The sequence below is a fragment of the Amphiura filiformis genome, chromosome 10 (assembly GCF_039555335.1).
Source record: "Amphiura filiformis chromosome 10, Afil_fr2py, whole genome shotgun sequence".
In the NCBI taxonomy this organism is placed as follows: Eukaryota; Metazoa; Echinodermata; class Ophiuroidea; order Amphilepidida; family Amphiuridae; genus Amphiura; species Amphiura filiformis.
Window position 1 is genome coordinate 34,150,867 of NC_092637.1, and position 18,992 is coordinate 34,169,858.

At 37.9% G+C, this 18,992-nt stretch overlaps 2 protein-coding genes across 2 annotated transcripts in view; one reads left to right on the forward strand and one right to left on the reverse strand.

Annotated features, from left to right (window-relative positions):
* LOC140161812 (sperm-associated antigen 1-like) overlaps positions 1 to 18,992 on the forward strand; it is a 72,727-nt gene that overhangs the window by 27,995 nt on the left and 25,740 nt on the right. The window lies entirely within an intron of this gene.
* LOC140162778 (microfibril-associated glycoprotein 4-like) lies at positions 12,441 to 15,524 on the reverse strand. The gene is made up of 2 exons (XM_072186077.1): positions 15,168 to 15,524; positions 12,441 to 13,552 (listed from the first exon to the last, which is right to left on the reverse strand). Exons 1-2 carry the CDS (start codon positions 15,475 to 15,477, stop codon positions 12,861 to 12,863), a joined length of 1,002 nt encoding a protein of 333 aa, XP_072042178.1. The 5' UTR covers positions 15,478 to 15,524; the 3' UTR covers positions 12,441 to 12,860.

Here is an 18,992-nt window from a genome sequence, read left to right on the forward strand (position 1 = left end):
CCACAGTGGAAAAATGCATTCCTGTCACCATGCCTTGTGACGATGTGTTGAATACAGCGATGTTTGTCCTGTAGCCTTCTCCATGTAATTCACGATAAGATTCATCGGTTATGAACACTTCCGTTAGAGCTAAAGGAAGGCCTATGCACACATGGGAGTTGTCATAGAATTTGAAGTTGCGTCCAGATAAGATGGATGGCACGATTCCGAGCACAAAGGATATGAGCCACGTGATTATGACAATAACTTGAGCTGAGTGCCTGTTAACCCGTTTGGTAGCGTAAGGAAATCGGACACTTATGAATCTGTCGATGCTGATCAGTGTTACAAAGAACACAGAGGCTTCACTGGAGAAAATTGATAATGCACCGGATATTCGGCAGGTTACGCCAGATCTCCAGGTCTCCGATTGCAGCGGGAAGTCTTCCCCAAAATAGGCATCGGCGGATCCAATGATGATCATGTAGACACCCATAAGTAAATCGGACATGGCCAGACTGCTGAGAAGCATAGCTTGGACTTTATTCTTCTGTGTTGTCTTCTGTCTCCATGCCAAGACGAAGATGTTACCTGCAAGAGCGTTGAAACCGATCAGCCACATCATGACGACCAGAGTCCTGTCTGCTAACAGTCTATCGCACGTGAGGTATGGGGACCTGTCATCCGCTGCGCTGCAGATGACACGTGGTGGACTAAAGCATTCACAGATCTCATGCTGGCTTACATATAACTCGGTATTGTTTGGTAGATTAGAGAATGTAGCATGAGTCACCATTGACAGAGGATTGTCTTTTAGGTTCAAGTAAACCAATCCGGTGAGATGACTGACACGTGGAATTTGCTGCAACCGATTCTCAGATATGTCGAGAAAGTTCAGACTCAAAGTGTTGACAAATATATCAGACGGCAGTTGTGTAAGTTCATTCTCGGTTAGAAATAGGCTCTTAATATTGGTCAGATCTTTGAATATTCCAGAATCTATTTTGATACCTGGGTTGGTGCTTAGTGCTAGCCCTTCCAAATTGACTAAACCATTAAAGATATCACTGCTTAATTCCAGTAGCCTATTTGCTTCTAACGAAAGCACCGCTAGGTCTGGCATTGGATGAAATACATCAAAGTCAATGCTGTGTATTTGATTTTTAGCAAGGAAAAGATTACTTAATATTCCATGTACCAAATCTAACGTCCCCTGATGATAAAGTACTCAAGTTATTCACAGGCAGATCGAGGGACTGAAGTTTTGACATATTAGGGAACAAGTTCACACCTACCTCCAGTAGTTGGCAATTTCTGAAAAACAACTTTTCCATATTTACCAGGTCATCAAACAGGCCTACGGGTAATCTACTGACTTTGGTATTTTGCATTTCTAAATATCTGAGCTTGGTAAGTCCTTGGAACTGCCGAATATCAAGTTCATGGAGTGGGTTGTTACTTAATTTCAAACTCGCCAAATTCACCAAACTGTGGAAAGTGTCGTTTGGCAGTGATGTTAGCATATTATCATTTAGGAGCAATAGCAAGAGTTTGGACATATTTCGAAACAAGCCACTTTCAGGTAAGGTGGTCAAGTTATTTTCGAATAGGAACAGACGCGAAAGTTGAGTCAAATCTCGAAACAAGTCATCTTCAATTGTTGTGAGTTGGTTTCGGTACAAGTACAGTCGCTCCAAATTGCTTAAATTGTGGAACACGGTACTTGGTAAGGAGGTCAGGTTGTTGGAATCCAGTGCTAGACTTGTAATCATACCCAGGTCTTGAAACAATGTGCTGTCTATTTCCACCAGCTGGTTGTCATGGAGATAGAGCAGCATAAGATTGTGCAATCCTTGAAATAATGTGCTGTCTATTTCCACAAGCTGGTTGTCGTGGAGATAGAGCTGGGTAAGATTGTGCAATCCGCGAAACAGCCCCGATGGCAAGGTAGTCAGCGTGTTGGTGTAAATTACCAAATAACGAAGACTGGCTAGGCCTTGGAACAACGTCTCATTCAGCGACTGCAGCCGATTACGCGTCAAGTATAAGTGAGTGAGTCGGTGTAATTCTTGGAATATTCCAGCAGGTAGAGATGTCAGAAGATTTTTGGATAAAGACAAATAAGTCAGCTCACCCATCCCGTGGAAAATACTAACATCGATCGACTCCAGTTGGTTATCCAAAAGACTTAGATGATTTAAAAGAGTTAGGTTGTTGAATATACCTCTAGGCAGGTCACTCAGTTCATTCTCATAAAGATCCAAGCGTGTAAGCTTTCTTATCTTGCTAAACAGGCCCAATTCAAGCTTAACCAGTTGGTTTCTATGAAGTCTTAAAACGGACAGCTGCAGTAAGTTAGAAAACAGATCTTTGTCAATGGTTTTCAACAAATTGTCTGATAAATCTAACTCACTCAACCAGTCTAGATCATGAAATGCTCCAGTTTGCAGTTCTTGCAGCAGATTGCCACCAAGATTGAGGACTTCCAAATTTGACAACCCACGAAATGCATATTCATCAATATGCACAATTCTATCTTTGCTTAGATGTAATTGGACGATGGTAGGAAAGACTATCAGTACCTTTTGATTGTCTTTGTCCGGACATGTCAGGATGACCTCTCTATTGCTCAAACTTGCATTACAGCTGCTAGGGAATAACATCCTGCAAGCGCCATCACCATCTCCATTCAATCCAGCATTACAGGTGATCATGTCACTATAACCATTCACTTTCACACACCTTTGATCCAAGTCGTCATCCATCTGGACGTCATTATAAGACTCGGGACAGTTGCCCACTGATGAAGCCTTCCTATTGAAAGAGATGCTGACACTACCAAGGAGATTAATTTGGAAAGTGAGTTGAGATAAAACCGTATGGCATGGATGAGGCTGGTTGTCTATCACCACATACTTACTAGGACACATATCCAGATCTCCTTCTCGTTCAATGTAGAGAAACACTGGAATGGAGTCATTGCATGGTGGAATATCAACACCAATCAATGAGTCAGTGGATGTAGCGACTCGGAGGCTGCAAAACTTGTATGCGTCACCGATGAAAGTGTAGATTATGTCTCCATCGCTATCGGTGCTGTTTTGTACATCGCACAACAGGGTGCTGTTGATGTCGGCATTATCCCACAGAGGCGTTACCTCCACATCTTGAGCTGCTGCGTGTATCTGTTCCAAATTTGGGCAAAACGTTAGCGTCATTATGATGATACAGAGCTTTAACGTTGAAATGAATGAAGTACCCATTGTGAAACGCTGTGATGCGTTGTTAGCCTGCATGGTCTTACCCCTTATAGGTTGCATTGAAATGAAATATGCTGCAGTGCACTTCAAAGCTTGTGGTGAAGTGAATGTTTATTGTTTTTACGCAAGTTATGTCCGGTCGGATTGGCAGTTAAGTTGTTGGTAGAGCTGACAAAAGGTTAAAAAGATAACAATTGGTGTGTAGCCACGAGTATCCTCTTCACGTATTGTATGGGAAGAAAATTTCTTGTGACATGTACCATACGCTTCAAAGCTTGTGGTGAAGTGAATGTTTATTGTTTTTACGCAAGTTATGTCTGGTCGGATTGACAGTTAAGTTGTTGGTAGAGCTGACAAAAGGTTAAAAAGATAACAATCGGTGTGTAGCCATCCTCTCTACATATTGTGTGGGAATAGAGTTTCTTATGATATGTATCATTCAACCTACAAAGCGTCTTTTGATAAATGCAACGAATAATATCCAAGCTACCTATAGAATGTCTCGAGTTTGAAATGAGCAATGTATTAGTCGGTGCAAACTAATTTACAGCATCCACAGTTCTGCGAAGTCAGAAAAGATGTTTTCTTACAAGAATAGTAACAATCATACACTACTGTCTGCTTCCGTGATAATTTGTTCATTCAGCTGCGATTTGTTGAAATCTGTTTTGTAATATAAACAGCGACAACATCAAATCATTCACTGCTTGCTGTCTATGCTAAAGTTTGTTCGTTCAGGTACAATTTGTTGTAATCCATTTTGTAACAGAAATAGCGACAAAATCAATTCATTCGCTGTCTGCTGTGCATCAATTGTAAACTTTATTCATTCAGGCGGTAATTGAAAATTAAATCCGTTGTTATTACATGTAGAAGCAATGATGGTATCAAATCATTGACAGTCTCTGCATCAATCATAAGTTTGTTCATTCAGCAAATCTAATTGAATTGCAAGTATTAATACCGGCTCTAAGTGGATTCAAGGCGAGGATTCTTTTGTGCTGCATCAAAAGTTGGTGCGATATTACCATAGTTACAGCACATCACTGGTCACTGTGGTCTTAATGACAATTGTAGTAGTGGTGTTTTCAATATGATGCGACGTTCCGCAGATATTGATATATTGTGGCTTCAGTGATCACTGCATGGCTGGTCAAGATAAACCTTGCATTCAATATGTGATATGCTGTATGGAACTAACTGAAGCAGTGTACCCAACTGGGGCTATTCCATCTAAAAACCAAACCCCCTTGAAGTGTTTAGAATTTGTATGCTGTATGGAACTAACTGAAGCAGTGTGCTCAATGGGGGCTATTCCATCTAAAAACCATACTCCCTTGAAGTGTTTAGAATTTGTATGGAACTAACTGAAGCAGTGTGCCCAACTGGGGCTATTCCATCCAAAAACCATACCCCCTTGAAGTGTTTAGAATTTGTATGCTGTATGGAACTAACTGAAGTAGTGTGCTCAATGGGGGCTATTCCATCTAAAAACCATACCCCCTTGAATTGTTGAGAATTTGTATGCTGTATGGAACTAACTGAAGCAGTGTGCTCAATGGGGGATATTCCATCAAAAAACTACCCCTTGAAGTGTTTAGAATTTGTATACTGTATTGGAACTAACTGAAGCAGTGTGCCCAACTGGGGCTATTCCATCTAAAAACCATACCCCCTTGAAGTGTTTAGAATTTGCAACCAAATTCAATAGTTCATTCCAGATCCAACACTTTTCATTCAAAAACAGTTTTTTTTAAAGGGCTTGAATAGTGATGTTTTCACATTTTTTTTTGTGGGACCTGAGAGCACATTAGACATCAAATTTTCATTTTCAATATGAGGAATATCCTTCTGATATCAAACTTTTTTTTGATTTTGAGATACACATTTTATTGCAAATGATTATATTGATATTTTTATTAAAAAAATTAACAGTCCTTGAAGCAAATTGTATAAATCTAATGATATGTACTTAAAGTGTATGTAGCAGGGATGAAAAGCCGTTCATCATATGAAAATTTTGACCTTTCGTATTGAACATATAGATTTTGCCCCCCCCCAAAAAAAAAACACCAAAAGAATGTAGGTCTTTTGGGGGAAAAATTATGTATATCTTCAATATTATTAAGGTCAAAATTTACAATTGATGGTCAGCTTTTCATGCCAGCTACATACACTTTAAATACATATTATTAGATTTATAAAGTTTACTTTAAGGACTGTTAAAATATCAAAAATATAAAGAATATTAAATTTTAATAATTTGCCATAAAATTTGTATTATATCGTGAATTAAAAAAAATCAAAATTATTTAATATCAGAAGGACATTCCTCGTATTCGGAATGCAATTTGATATGTCTGATGTGCTCTCAGGTCCCACAAAAATACTGTGCAATTATGTTGCTATCATATTCCTTAAGGGGGTACTACACCCCTCGATAAATTTGTGCCTATTTTTGCATTTTTCTCAAAAACTAATAAACACACTGGTAAAAGTTATGTATATTATAGGGGCAAGGAATCCAATTACTACACTGGCATTTCAGTGACCCAAGACAAGCGGTTCGTTATTTATGATAAGAAATAAGGTATACCGCTAGGATGTACCTCATTTCCTATCATATATACTGTACTGCTTGTCTTGAGTCACTGAAATTTCAATGTAGTAATTAGATTCCTTGCCCCAATAATATATATAACTTTTGTTACCAGTGTGTTATTATTTTTTGAGAAAAATGCAAAAATAGTCACAAATTTACACAGGGGTGTAGTACCCCCTTAAGCATACATAAAATGTACCAGTGCAAATGGAATTGAGATAGCATTGCCAGTGTCATCTTCCACAGGGGTGAGGGGTGGTCAAATGGAACAGCCCAATTTTTGTACTCGTAAAAATTCAAACCCAATTTACATGTTTAATCGATAAGAGAAAACATGAAATTCGAATGTCACCTCAATGAAATTTAGTAAAGAAAACTGCAATTTTCATGTTTTTTATTTGCATCTGATGTTTGAAGAACTACAGTTCTAATTGGCTGATTCATTTGAACTCCACACTCCCTCTGGAGGATTTTGGAATTTCAATCAAATTCAATAGTTGAGATAATTAATTCGAAATCCAACCATCTCCATCACTACAAAGATGTGGAAGATTTTGGAATTTTAAACAAAATGTTTTCTTTTTCATTTTTGGCCCCCACACAAATGTGGGGCTTCTGTTATCATCCCAATGGTTGAATTGGTTGGCTGTCCGTCCGGGCGGAAGCAAAGCCATAATCCCCTTTTCACCATCACTTACCCAAAGACCCCATTACCAGCACATGCTCTGTCACCCAAAGTCCCCATATTTTTCCTTTGATCTGTCACCCAAAGCTTAAACATAATAACAGATCAACTTCAAACTTGGTATGGTGATTGGATATGGTTGGCTGATGTGCTGTATAGTTTTGTGTCATTTTATTTGCATATTTATGAATATTAATGAACTTATTTGCATATATTGCCTACATTTAAATCCACTCTGCAGCTTAAACGCAATAACCGATCAACTTCATTATTATGTTTTCAGGGTTATTAGGAGTTAAGAAAACCTAATAATGATAATATTGGATGGCTTGTTTCGCATGATACCATAACATATCGGATTTGTCATACAAATATCGAACTCGCCGTTGGCTCGTCCGATATTTTTATGACTCATCCGATATGTTATGGTATCATGCTCAGCCATCCAATATTATATCAAACTTGGTATGGTGATTGGATATGGTTGGCTGATGTGCTGTATAGTTTTGTGTCATTATATTTGCATATTTATGAATATTAATGAACTTATTTGCATATATTGCCTACATTTTCATTTTAAATCCACTCTGCAGCTTAAATGCAATAACCGATCAACTTCAAATTTTGATTGGTGATTGTATATGGTGGCCTGATGTGCTGTATAGTTTTGTGTCATGTTATTTGCACATTTATGAATATTAATGAGCTTCGTAAATAAATTCATCAGGATTGTCCATAATTCATAATTTGCTAAAGTTCTTGTATACATATCCAAAAGTATTTCAATATAAAAATGTTAACCATGAAATACTTTTGGATTTGTTTACAAGAACTTTTGCAAATTATGAGCTTATGTGCATATTTTGCCTATATTTTCATTAATCTACTCTGCAGCTTAAACGCAATGACCGATCAACTTGGAATGGTGATAATATATGGTGGCCTGATGTGCTGTATAGCTTTGTGTCATGTTATTTGCATATTTATGAATATTAATGAGCTTATTTGCGTATTCCATATTATTTGTATTTTCAAACCTTACCTTATTAAACCTTTTTATTTATAGACCTTTGTGTGGGGTCACCATAATTACGAATCGCGTAAATCTAGTTAGACCAAATTGTGTAAAATGCAACTGAATTTGATAAATTTGTCAACAATTTTAACGGGAACTTAACATAAAGTTAAATTGAATGTTATAGGTTCAAATTGAATTGAAATTATGGCATTGAAATCTTCCACAGGGGGTATGTAGAGTTTAAATGGAACAGCCCACTATGTTTACTAGGGCAATATTTTTGAACAATTAATCATTGATTGTAAACAATACTTTTGCATGATGAAATTGAAATGTTTACTCCAAACAATATTTGGTGGAACCTGTTGTCCATTATATTACCCCCTTTCTTACAGTGTTCCTGATTGGTTAAATACATGATATAATAATGTTGGTAACCAATCAAAATAGAGCTTTTAGATTTGTAAGCAATTTTAAGTTTAAACTGGCTATTCTTACCATGTCTCTGATTGGCTTAATGATAATGATATGTCCTCTTTGTAACCAATCAAAAAGGTTCATAGAGGCTGATAATTCGGCTGGTGGTGCCCATGAAATTTTACATCATTTGTTTGAAAAAAAAATCACTCTCTTCTAATTGTGTTTACTATGATAACACTTGTCAACAATGATGCATTGATTGTAAACAATAGTGTCAAATGGTGTCCATATTTATATATAGGAATATTGACATTTTGATATAGTGTGTACACCATTGACTTTTTGTGCAGAAGAATACTAGTAGTTGTATTTGATAAATAAGACTTGAATGAGTTGAACAGTTGATTTTGGCAACAATTGTTATTGGATATATAAAAAGAAATTTAATATCACTGGAAAAGAATCAATTTCTTATAACGGTAGCACCATTTCATAATATACAAATATTGACTGCTATGAGGGGCATATGGTTAAGATTATAGGCCCAAGGTGATCTGAAAAACTATGCTATGACCCCAGGCGCAGCCGAGGGTCATAGCATGGTTTTGAGATCACAGAGGGCCTATAATCTTAACCATGTCCCGAATAAAGCTGTCAATATTTGTTTTTTATACCGAATGGATATGTGGATGTTGCGATTGCGCAGTTTGATCAGTATACAAGTTACAAGTATACTGTGTCCATCAGTGGGGGGTATATGTGACAAGGGGATGGGGTGTTTGTGACAAGTTTTGATTACATGTTCTAAGGTGTATATTCCAAGTCATATTGCAAGCTATATGTTTTGATGAATCCAAGTGTGTGAAAATATTGGATCCAAAACATAATAATGATAAAATTGGATGCTTTACGCCCAATATTTATTGGTCTCGCTATGAGTTTTAAAATATTAGACTCAACTACGTCTCGTCCAATATTTTAAAACTCATAGCGAGACCAATAGATATGGGTCCAAGCGATCCAATTTTATATCAAACTTAGGTCATAGGTGAAGTATGCGGGCCTTCATGTTATGGCATTGTGTCACATAATTTCAAGGTCACCGTAGGTCATCTGAATGTTTTCTTGAAATTTGGATCAAGTTGCTCTCAGGCCATGCGTTTTACCATGCTTTTAAAATTTTGCACGTTGATAGGGGCAAGTGCATCGAGCTGCAATTTTGCACGGTGATGGGAGCAAGTGCAGGAGGGCAGCATGGCCAGTGATAGGAAGGGGTAGTGATCAAATTTTGAAATATGTCCCATTGGGCTTAAACTTGGTTCAAATAACCTTGATTAGGTGTGATCAAATTTTTGACATGTGAGGGTGGGCTTCAATACAGAGCGCAGAGAAAATGGAGAAAATGAAGATTTTGACACCCCAAGAACCCCAGTGGCTTGGCCAAGGGGGGGAATGGAAGAGGGCAGCTGTGAGAAGTCTTACCCTCTTCCTTCCCCCTGTGGGATGCTGGCCCCCCCCCCCCCCTTTGCCCACCCTATGAAATAGTGCTGGCTACGCCACTGCAGAACCCCAAGCAAACTGACATTTTAATGGAAAAAGGGTGTCTAATAATTTGATACTATCATGTAGCGATAGATAGCCACATAACATGAAACATGAGCGCATTTGTGTAAAATGCTTAAAAATTTAAAATACAAAATTCCCAAAATTGGGACAAAAAATTCAGGCGACACACTTTTGCTTATAACAGAACGGTAAACTGCATATCCGTCTTTACACGCTTTTCAATGGGAAATGAACTTTGCTGCTTGGATGATGTCACGAGAGGTTAGCCTTTATTCCGTATTGAAAAGCGTGTCAAGACGGATATGCAGTCGACCGGCCTCTAGCATTGCCAACTGTTGGCCTACAGACATGATTGACATGTTTTTCTCGCCTGACCTATGTTCATGTTCAACATGTTCAAAGGGAGACTTTAATGGTCACTATGGTGGTGGGTGGGGGGTATGTGTGAGGGGTGTAAATGCTATGATGATGAAACTTGGTAGGGGCAGCATGACTATACCTGGTTAGTTTTTCAGCACAAAATATGGTAATTATGTACCTAATTTGCATAATGTATGTGTATCGATCAAAATACCTGGTGAACAGATTATCGGGAGATCCGTATGGGCTACTACATGTAGACTGGTTCTATTTTGGTAAAATCATGTTCCTAGCGGCAAGTTTGCGTAAAAGTTGGTAACTAGCTTATTTTTGTTTTAAATTTGTTGTCTGCCAAGCAATATTTTTGAGCCTGTGACCCTAAAAACCCCCAAATGATCCCATAGAATCGTATAGGGGCAAAAATGAATTCTATTCCAATAACACTTTCAAACATCTCAAATTATGCGTCTGACCCCACGGATCCTAGAAATGTAATGTTTGTGTGTGTACGACCTGTCGTTAAGAAGTTATGGGGCACAAGAGGTCACAGGTCGATTTGCTTGTTGTGTATGGGTCAAAAGTCAAAGTTCTCCAATTTTCTTAAAAATTGAGGCAAATTGTTCCCTACCTTAGAGGTTTCAGAAAAAGAATAGTTTGAACTATCTGTGATGTCTAGTTAGCATACAGCAAAGAGTCAAAAGATATGTAGGTTTCCCATAATATATGATTCAATGGAATTTGCATTTATTTATCATCTATCTTCTAAACTTGACATCCCTTGAACTTGAGGAAAGTTTGCGGCCATTTTTATGAAAATCGGAGGAACTTTAATTTTTCACTCCTGTATAACATGCAAATTGACCTTGGACCTATTGAACCTCATAACTTGGTAAACTATATGTCCTACATGCAAATATGTTACATTTTTGTGATCCTCAGACCCAGACGAATAATTTGACATGTTTTTCAGTGAATTTGGAGCATTTTTTATTTTTACCCCCTGTATGATCATGTAGGGAGTTGGGGAGGGGGTCTTTTTTAGAGTCACATGGTTCCAATATATTAGGTTGGCTGGCAGACAAAATTTTATAATTCAGCATATACCCGAATTAACCAAAATAATTTGGTTGCCAGCTTTTACGCGAACTTGATAGGGAGTAGCGTGGCCAGAGGTTCTCAACCTGATTAGATTTTCAGTGCAAAATATGCTAAATAGCATGGTCATTTTGGGGTCATTTGAGGTCATCTGTGGTCAAATCGCCATAGATTGTTGCAGGCTCATGAAATTTGATGGGACTGACCACCATATAGCAAGACAAAAAATTAGAAATTTTAGTGTTAATTCATTGCAAATTAATATGACCTTAAAAGGCTCTTTAGATATTTTAATGTTAATTCATTACAAAATTATATGACCTTAACAGCCCAGTAATGAACACAACAAAGCAGAAGAATAAAATAGATTTATTATGTTTTGTTCACATTAAATGATTAATACTATTTTCATATAAAAACAAGTTTTAGTAATTATTATATCTTTGCAATAGATTAGGCCTAAAAAATTGTTTGATTGGCGTAACCCGACCGAAAGTAGGCCCGACCCTAGACTTTTTTTGTTGTAAATTAAAAAAAGAAAAAAGAAAAAAAGTTCCTATGCCTTTATCGAATGCAATTTACAGTTTAAAAAGTTTTTTTTTTTAAATGGTCCTACCTACCTAATTTTTTTTTATGTTTCGCCAATCAAACAATTTATTTTTTGAGGCCATAGTGAAAATTGGGCTATTCCATGTGAAATCCATACACCCCCCAATGTAACTTCACCGTAATCTTTTTTCTGGGGAGTATCAATTTTAAATTGAGTTACCTGAATGGGTAAAGATTAAAGTCATGTCTTCCATAGGGGGTGTGTGGATTTAAAATGGAATTTACCCATTGTATCAAACAAGGTGTTTTTTTCTAAAGGCACTATCAGTTTTTTACATTTCCAGTGGTCATTTTCGTGTGTATAATTCTCATGGTCTGCTGATTTTTAACTGCTTCACACTTCATTGTTGGGCAGGAAAAACCTATGTACTTGTGGCCCTTGAACAATAGGTTACATTGGAGATTTTGCTTTAAACATGTTCAGGGGCCAATGATACATAGGTTTTTCCTGTCCAACTCCAATTTATTTTAGCTGTCGTTGTGTTGAACACCGAAAGCGCTAAAATTAATATTGTGCAAAAAATTCCACTTTTACTATATAACATTTATCGACAGAATTTGTTTTATTACCCAGCAAACACAAAACGTTTTATGAAAAAAAAAAACGTTTAAATTTTTTATATAAAGGGTTTATGAAAGGAGGGTACAAAATATTTGAAAAACATCCAAAAAATATTTTTGAAAATAAAACTTGATGCAAAACATTATTATGTTATTAGGTGTTGACAACATATTTTGAAAAAATATTTGCCATAAAATTTTTTAAAGTGTTGTTGCAGTGTTTTTTCATTATGAAACATTTTAAAGATGTTTTGCATGACCTTTATATAACCGGACAACAAGATGTTATTATTATAACGTTTTGATCAATACCAAAACGTATTGATAACATGTTTATTTGGACAAATTAGTGACACAATTTTTGGAAATCATAAGTAGGTAGCCTGTGTGGTGTGAACAAGCAAAATCAGTCGGAAGTCAGATATGATCAATTTTCAGTTTCTTACAGGATTGTAAACATAATTTTCAAAGCTACATTTTGCAGAAAACCCCATTGAATTTGGACAACCAGCTCAAAAGATACATGTATTAGCAGTTAAAGAGTTTTGAAAACAGTAGGAAACAAATTAAATACTTCCTTTGTTTGGCTAATCTCAAAATCAATATTTCCGACTTCCGACTGATTTTGCTTTGATAATCACATCACATATATTACTAGTGATTTCTATACTTGGTATAAACCTACTAGCCATACTGTCCAAACAATCAGCTCTGTGGCCACTGCATGGTCATTAATTTATTTGCGTCAGTATTTTCATTTCGCCACCTTGAGCACTTCACTTCCTTCCAGTTTGTCCATACCATACCGTTATCATTTTGTCCGGTCTGATAGAGGCCATTCAGGTTGCTACCAGTGCTTCCGTTGCTACCGAAACAGTTATCATACCACCATGCCCCATGGTATTGAGAAGCGCAGTTGCCAGGGTTATTATTGTTATCGTTATCGCCATCTTTGGTTGTGAATGCCTGCCCATCATGAGGAAGAAGTGCGTTTCCGGCGTCGCCACTGTAGGTACCAAGTGAGAGCTTGTAATTGTCTATTGCATCTGAAATCCGGAATGTATCATACTTTGCGTAGGCTCTGCTTCCATCAAACGCTTCCAGGTCGACGCGGAGTTCATATTTTGCGAGCGAGGTTAACAGATGAATCTGTTTGAGTCCAAGCCAATGATCGCTGTTTAAATGGCCAAAACCTGTAGCGTAGGCGTCCCAACCGAGATAAAAATCAGCGGTGCCTTCAAAGCGTCGTAGGAAAACAGTCCAACCGCCTGCGTCAGTCGTCATGTCGCAGTATGCGTAAAACGAGTCATGTGGGGTGATGCTGTGGTGATGAGATCCAATCTTATAGATGCCGCTCGTTGTATGGCCTTGTGCGAATAGATCAGTACAGTCCATACCTGTTTGGTGAAGTCAAAACAGTGATGCAGAGTTAGTCATATGCTATACCTAACTTGAAAAAATTAAAATGATTCAGTTTCACTTTATTAGGTTAATGAAAGTCTATTTTGAGTCACCCGCCCTCACTTAATTTTCTGACCTTGAATTCATTATTGTGATTTTCCAAAAAACCTGATAAAAACTGGTACAATAAAAACAATGAATATTTATTCATTTTTAGTGGAAAAAATCAAAATCAAAATTTATTTGGCTACCAACCTTGCAGCCTCTTTAATAGTATACTTTTTAATCTCACTTGGACTAATTTAAACATCCATCTTTAAGGGCTGGGGTATGAGCGTTTGGACAGTATTTATTTTGGGACATTAGAGCACATCAGACATATCGAATTGCATTCTGAATACGAAGAATGTCATTCTGATATCAAATAATTTTGATTTTTGAACTTAGCAATTTAATACACATTTTATGGCAAATCATTAAAATTGATATTTTGATATTTAACAGTACTTAAAGTAAACTTTATAAATCTGATGATTTATACTTAAAGTGTATGTAGGTGGGATGGAAAGCCGACGATCAATTGAAAAATTTGACCTTTCGTATTGAAGATATGGATTTTTTCCCAAAAACACCAAAAAAAATTAGGTCTTTTTGGGAAAAAAATCCATATCTTCAATATGAAAGGTCAAAATTTTCAATTGACCGTCAGCTTTTCCTCCCTGCTACATACACTTTAAGAATATATCATTAGATTTATATAATTTACTCAGAGGACTGTTATATATCAAAAATTTGAAAAATATCAAATTTTTATAATTTGTCATAAAATTTGTATTATATTGTGATTTAAAAAAAATGCAAATTATTTGATATCAGAAAGACATGCTTCGTATTCAGAATGCAATTCGATAAGTCTGAGGTGCTCTCATGTCCCACAAAAAATACTGTCGAAACGCAATAAACGCTCATTTTGGATCCCTTAAGTGAGTGAGCAGTAAGTAACACATTTTACATGCATGTTTGGTCGTAATATGAAAGGCAGAAAAATAATGAATAATGATTCAGAAATTATGTGACGGGAAACTCAAGATCGACTGTTAGTGAGTGGTCTTATCACCATACAATACTATACAAACATAATATAAATAACAGAAAACATTGGTGGGGAGACCAAAGGAGCACGGCTCAAAATGTTATTTTGATGCAGTGTTGTTTTATCTGCCATAGACATTTTGAATTTTACCAATTGGTTATTTCAATCAGAAGATATGGCAATTTTAAGATAACTTGTCATTTTCATTTCAACACACAGAGCTGGCGAAATTTATGAAATTTTCATGCACGCAAAAAAATTCTTTATCATGCTTTTATATTGTCTCAATGGGCTATTCCAGTTGAAATCCATACACCCCCAATGGAAGACATGACCTTAATCTCCCACACAGGGAGTGTGAATTTCAAATAGGGTTACCTGAATAAGTGACTCCATTTGAAATCTACACCCCCTGTGTGGGAGATGAAGGTGATGTCTTCCATAGGGGGTGTATGGATGTCAACTGGAATACCAATGCCTGACAATTTGTCAAAAGCAGAAAAAAAGATGGAACATACCTGTTGGTTCGGTGACAACTGGTGGCGTTTGCATCGCGTTTGAGATTTCAGATAAGCGGTCTAGCATCGGCGGGAGTGTTGCACCCCATGTTGTCGCGGCTTGCTCCAACAGGATGGTGCGTCGTTCTAAGCCCGGATCAACGATGCATTCCTCTACGATTTCTTCCGATTCTGGAGCGTCAGTAGTAGGGACATCTACAGTTTCAGCAGCAGAGTCAATACTTCGTTTGCCAGGATTGCAACTCGCAAATCCATATAAGGATGCGCTTGCAATCACACACAGTAACAAGTTGGAATAGTAGAGGGCCATGGTTGGGTCTGTACAGCAGACTGGTGTAGTCAGCAATGTGAGTTTATGAGCACAGGACCTTATAGATATATAGATGTGAACGTGATCAAGGTGGAAGTCTGATGAAAATTGATGCGCACTTGACCTATTATTATATCGAGGGGTAGGACAAGGACACTGGCCCTATCAGCAATAGCTGCCCTATTGTAGATATATGACAATTTCTGGATTCTATATTGTACACATTTACAAATATGACACCTGGCAGCTAATTGCAGGTAGGGCCTTTGCAGTATCCCCTCTATATAGATAGGTGTACGTGATGTAAAGAGATAGTTTTGTTTATGAAATATGAAATATGTGAGCATAGTTCATGGCCATAATGCCTTTCCTGCGTGGTGGTGAGGGTTCAACATTTAGTATCTGTATGTGTTGGAGTATTTTAATTGAAATCTATACACCCCTTGATGACTTTGATCTTCCATGTAGGGGGAGTGGATTTCAAATTGAGTTACCCAATTCTGGTAACCCCATTTGAAATTCATAATCATTGTGTGAAAGATTCAGGTCATATGGATTTCAACTGGAATATCCTATTGCATGTTTGAGTTGGATAATATGTTGAACTTTGCCGGGACAAAAAGAGAAGTAGAAAACAGCATGAGAGGAGGGGAGGGGAGTGGATGGTAGGAGAGGAGAGGAGAGGGGTAAAATAGAGGAGAGGGGAGAGAACAAGGGGAGAGGAAGGGTACTTTGTACATTGTGTACTTATGTAGTGTTTTTCAATACATTAATACACTGTTCAACAACATTTCAAAGAAACCAGCAATTTTAAACTAGTTAGAAAACTCAGCCAATCACTGGCTCCAATAGTTTCATTTCTTGGATGCAAGATCATCAACTCTTCACAACTAACACTGCACACACGCAATACACTTTTTCAAATAGCTAATAACATAAACATCTCTGTGCAAGAAACGGAGTAATATTTTAAATAGTCTCTTCACTGAACTAGGGTGTTATGATTCCTAACTTTTCAAATGCTAGAAATATTTTAAGGTACTGTTCAGGAGGATGGGGTGTAAGTGAACCCACAGTTCCTGCGGAACAAAAAAATGATCAAGAGTGGAGGGTGAAAAGGCCAGAAATAAAGAGCACCACATGAGCTGCACACCTTCAAATTATCATCTTGTAGAATTTTTCATGCTTGGAAATCAGTGTTGACACTGTTTTTTCTGTTTTCTGTTAAGAAATGTTTTATAGAACACTCTTGATAGTGGTTTCTGAATGAGTTTGGGGTTTATGCAAGCTTGAAAGCGTTTGAAACGTGACCATACATTTTACCTTTTCACCTTTTTTGTAGCGTAACAATGTCAGGTGAGATGGATGATACTAACTAGAATTGTTTCCTGCATTTTGTTCTGTGGGGTTGAATTGGTAACAGTTGGTATCCCAGGGATGCACCGAGTATCATGTAGATAGATGGTACTCCCTGAAGTATTGTTTCCTGTGTCTGCATGGTGTATGGTAGAGAAGATATATTGCACATCCCATAATGCATTGCTGCCGTTTCTGTTTTCTGTGCTTGTAGGCCTATGTAGCTCAGTGGGTATTAGGTAACAAAATGTACCTCGATGAACAGCACATGAGCACGGTAATCTAGCAAATTATGATACTTTGTTGACTAGCAACCCCTGTTTGGAAAGCCTATTCTCAAAATGAAAAAGCAACCTCTGTTTGGACAGCCTATTCTCAACATGTAAAGTGCATATTTTAAAGGGAACCTGGGCAAAGGAATATATTGCAAAGGATTCTGGGAAGGGTACAATATCTTCCCTGGTCTACTGGTATTACACTACCAAATGCCAGTCTCATAGATGTGTACAAACTCACCTTAGGAAAGCATAATTTTTTTCACCGACTCATCAGTTTGCAGCCATTGGCTTAGTCAAAGTAAATGCAGCTTCCCCTCAGAAGTCTTGGCCCTTGTGGAATGCTGGCCACCCTGATATTTATGATTTATGAAACTTTCCCAGGTGGTTAAGTTGGAGGTGCCCTCTGTGTTGCCTGGCACCAGCCCACTGAAGGTCAGGAAACCCAGGTTGCTTGGTTCATTGGGTTCATTATTAAAAAAATACAAACTATAGATGGCGCTATTTATCATAAATCATATTTCTTAATTTGCAAGGGGTAAGTAATCAATACCGCCATTAAAACAGGTGGAATAGGTGAAACAATCAAAAAAGAAATTTTATAAACATATTTTATCAAAAAATAAAAGGAATTATTTGTATTAAAAGCCTGAAAGAGTAATTTCCAGTATCTAAATAGCGCCACCAATCTTGTCATAAATAGATACATTTTATATTCGAAAAAGCTTTAAAATATGCTGTGAAAATGCATAATGTTGTAAATAAGGAGAAATTTAAGTTGAAAATGTCTCAAAAGCATCTGTATACATTAGCATGATACCGCTTTAAGCTGTTTATGCCTAAAATTGGGTTGTACATTATGTTTTGTTTGAAAAACTAATAAATGATCCCATCAAACAACCGTGGCCTGGCAGCAGCCTACTGAAGGTCAGGCAACCCAGGTTGTTTGGTTTTCTTGAATAGAGGATGGTTTTGATTAGCCCTAAACTCCCCCAGGTGGCTAAGTTGGAGGTGCCCTTTGTGTTGCCTGGCACCAGCTCACTGAAGGTCAGGCAACCCAGGTTGCTTGGTTTTCTTGAATAGAGGATGGTTTTGATTAGCCCTAAACTCCCCCAGGTGGTTAAGTTGGAGGTGCCCTCTGTGTTGCCTGGTACCAGCCCATTGAAGGTCAGGCAACCGAGGTTGCTTGGTTTTCTTGAATAGAGGATGGTTTTGATTAGCTCGAAACTCCCCCAGGTGGCTAAGTTGTAAGTGCCCTCTAGGTTGCCTGGCACCAGCCAACTGAAGGACAGGCAACCCAGGTTGCTTGGTTTTCTTGAATAGAGGATGGTTTTGATTGGCCCTAAACTCCCCCAGGTGGCTAAGTTGGAGGTGGCTTCTGTGTTGCCTGGTACCAGCCCACTGAAAGTCAGGCAACCCAGGTTGCTTGGTTTTCTTGAATAGAGGATGGTTTTGATTAGCCATAAACTCCCCAGGGGACTAAGTTGGAGATGCCCTCTGTGTTGCCTGGTACCAGCCCACTGAAGGTCAGGCAACCCAGGTTGCTTGGTTTTCTTGAATAGAGGATGGTTTTGATTAGCCCTAAACTCCCCAGGTGGCTAAGTTGGAGGTGCCCTCTGTGTTGCCTGGCACCAGCTCACTGAAGGTCAGGCAACCCAGGTTGCTTGGTTTTCTTGAATAGAGGATGGTTTTGATTAGCCCTAAACTCCCCCAGGTGGTTAAGTTGGAGGTGCCCTCTGTGTTGCCTGGTACCAGCCCACTGAAGGTCAGGCAACCCAGGTTGCTTGGTTTTCTTGAATAGAGGATGGTTTTGATTAGCCATAAACTCCCCAGGTGGCTAAGTTGGAGGTGCCCTCTGTGTTGCCTGGCACCAGCTCACTGAAG

What these genes read in the sequence shown, in the direction of transcription:
- LOC140162778 (XM_072186077.1), bottom strand. Translation starts at nt 15,477, where the DNA reads ATGGCCCTCTACTATTCCAACTTGTTACTGTGTGTGATTGCAAGCGCA. An exon ending in AGTTGTCACCGAACCAACAG is followed by an intron (nt 13,553 to 15,167) that starts GTATGTTCCATC and finishes TTCACCAAACAG; the next exon opens with GTATGGACTGTACTGATCTA.